At 49.9% G+C, this 2,541-nt stretch overlaps 1 protein-coding gene across 1 annotated transcript in view; it reads left to right on the plus strand.

Annotated features, from left to right (window-relative positions):
- The window catches only part of kiaa0895 (KIAA0895 ortholog), a gene marked incomplete at its 5' end in the record, with an annotated part of 6,447 nt that extends 4,800 nt beyond the window's left edge, over positions 1–1,647 (plus strand). Inside the window, 3 exons of the mRNA XM_015403566.1 lie at positions 738–1,043; positions 1,126–1,223; positions 1,400–1,647. Coding sequence (XP_015259052.1) covers positions 738–1,043; positions 1,126–1,223; positions 1,400–1,558 — 563 coding nt within the window. The remainder of the gene's footprint in view (positions 1–737; positions 1,044–1,125; positions 1,224–1,399) is intronic.
- Between the last annotated feature and the right edge of the window lie 894 nt (positions 1,648–2,541).

Below are 2,541 nucleotides of genomic sequence, written 5' to 3' on the forward strand. Positions count from 1 at the left end.
ATGAATGCATGAACGAATGAATGGATGAATGAATGAATCAACGAATGAATGAATCACTAGAAGAATGGATGAATGAATGAACAAATCACGGGATGAATGAATGAATTAATGTATGGATGAATGGATGAATGAATCAATCAATGAGGGATGAATGAATTAACAAAGCAAGGGACGAATCAATGAATGAACAAATGAAGGAATGAACAAATCAAGGGATAAATGAATTAATGAATCAATCAATTAATAAAGGATGAATTAATTAACAAAGCAAGGGACGAATCAATGAATGAACAAATGATTGAATGAATGAATGAATGAATGAATAGATGAGTGTCAGCTACCGAGGCGAGGAAGCGGAGCTAAATAAACACAGTAGCTGTTGGAGTTTTATCAGAAAAGACAGAAAATGTGAACAGTTAGTACCAAGGTGGCCAATATGGCTGCCGAGGCTGGACCAATCCACTTGGACCTGCAATGGATGCTGGGAAATGTAGGATACTGCGGATGCCTCCTTCTGGTGGACTGGGGCAGCGTGCCGCTGTGATGTAATCGGTCCGTAGATCAAACCTCTGGATCTGTTCCACTTCTCTTTCCTGCTGCTGAGCCTTCAGGAGACACATTCAATGAGCTGCTCTCTGATCCATGACCCGCTGTTAGACACGGTGGTGGCAGCATGGTACTGGGGGCAGGGCCCACCGCAGCTGTAACCAAACCGTGTTCCTGTCTCTGTCCCTCAGGCACCCACTACTTCCGGAGCATCAACAACCTCCAGCAGGTGTGGAGCAGCGGCGGCGGCAGGAAGAGGCTTAGCCTGAAGCCGGTGAACCCCACGGAGGAGGGCCTGGCGTCCATCCACAGCGTCCTGTTCAGGAAGGACCCCACGCTGTGGCGCGCCGCTCTGCTCTACTACACCGTCTACCAGGCCAGCCGCATGTCCTTCTCCCAGCTCTTCCACAAGCTGGGACACTTTGTCCAGGACCCAATCACCCGCTGGGACTACTGCGTCCGCGCCAAGAGGGGCCAGAGCGACACGGCCCGGCCCGGTACGTACGGCGCCGGCGGGGCTGACGGCCGCCTACGTTCTGTGATCCACCTGAACTGATGCTTTCTGCTCCCCTCCTGCAGGATGCTTCAGTAAAGACCAGGTTTACCTGGAGGGCATTCTGAAGATCCTGAGATACAGAGACAAGATCGACTTCCCGCTGCTGATGGCGCTGGGCAAGGTGAGATCTGGAAGGTTCTGCTCCGCGGCCGGTTCTAGCCGCCCCCCCCTCAGCAGCGACATGCAGTCACAGTAGATGATGCATGTCACACGCAGAGCGAAGCTCAGAGGAATCCTGAGCGTCCAATCAGAGCAGCCCGTCTGAACACCTGTCCCGTGTTTTTGTGATGAATCCAGGTCTCGTTTGAAGACGTGGATCGCCTGAAAGCTCTCGCCCACATGGAGAACGTCCGCATCCCTCACTTCATGCAGGACCAGGCCCGGTATGCCGAGCAGCTGACCAAGATCATGGAGGTCAACCGGCTGACGGACGAGGAGCTGAAGTCGCTGATCTGAGCCTGGCCTGCTGCCGGCACGGCGGTGGACGGCGCCCCTGCTGCTGAACCCTGGCGCTGCAGCCTGCATGTTTACTGCAGATGAGGAACAGGAGTTCTGATGATCTCACTGGGCGTTGGGCGCCGTTATGGTTCCTCCCCTGGATCCAGTTTGGTGCCCAGTTTATGTTCCCTTTGATAAAACGCCACCATGATGAAGCTGGAGTCTCAAAGCAGATCTGTTCTACTAACTCTGGTTCTTCTTCTTTCATGATCACAATCCTAGAATGGTTTCCACTCCTGAGTTCAGAGCAGCTTCATCCTGCAGAGGCTGAACAGGAGCGCTTGGTGACCCTTCTGGTTGCTCCTGACTTTTCCTCTCCTTTCCCTCCACCTGCTGCCAGCCTTACAGGCTTTTAGCTAGCAATGCGAACATGCTCTCTGGCATCGAACACAGGAGCAGCAGAAGCATTCCTTATTTCTGCACATTAATAATGTTTTTGATAAAAATGGCTAAAATGCCATCAGAACGCTGATAAGGTTAGTGTGTCTCAGCCCCCCCCCCCCCAAGGGCCAACAATTTAATTTAATTTTTTTTTATTTGAATTAGGAACAATGCACATTCATCAACATGTCAGCATAAAGCTTCAATGTGCCAGAATTAGTACAACAGCTAATTTGCATCCGCTGTCCTAAGGCAGGTAAAAACAGTGAACATTAAATAAAAGGAGGTTAACAGGCCCATGGAAACAGATCAATTTACCTGTGAACACATGTCCGTTTTATTTTCAACCAAAGTTTCAAGGAGAATTTAAAACGTCTGTAGGTCCCACAGCCCCTAACATGAGCTGGCAGTGTGTTCCATAAATGCTCCTCTGATGGATGCAACCATTTGGCCAAATTTGGTCCTACGCCGCTGAACATTACAGTCTCCTCTGGTTAAAGCTCTAGTGTTTATTCTAGTCTCGTTTTTTTTGCTTATAAAATCTGTTAGAGGAGGAAGAG

The sequence above is a fragment of the Cyprinodon variegatus genome, unplaced genomic scaffold (assembly GCF_000732505.1).
Source record: "Cyprinodon variegatus isolate N-32 unplaced genomic scaffold, C_variegatus-1.0 Scaffold1522, whole genome shotgun sequence".
Taxonomy (NCBI): Eukaryota; Metazoa; Chordata; class Actinopteri; order Cyprinodontiformes; family Cyprinodontidae; genus Cyprinodon; species Cyprinodon variegatus.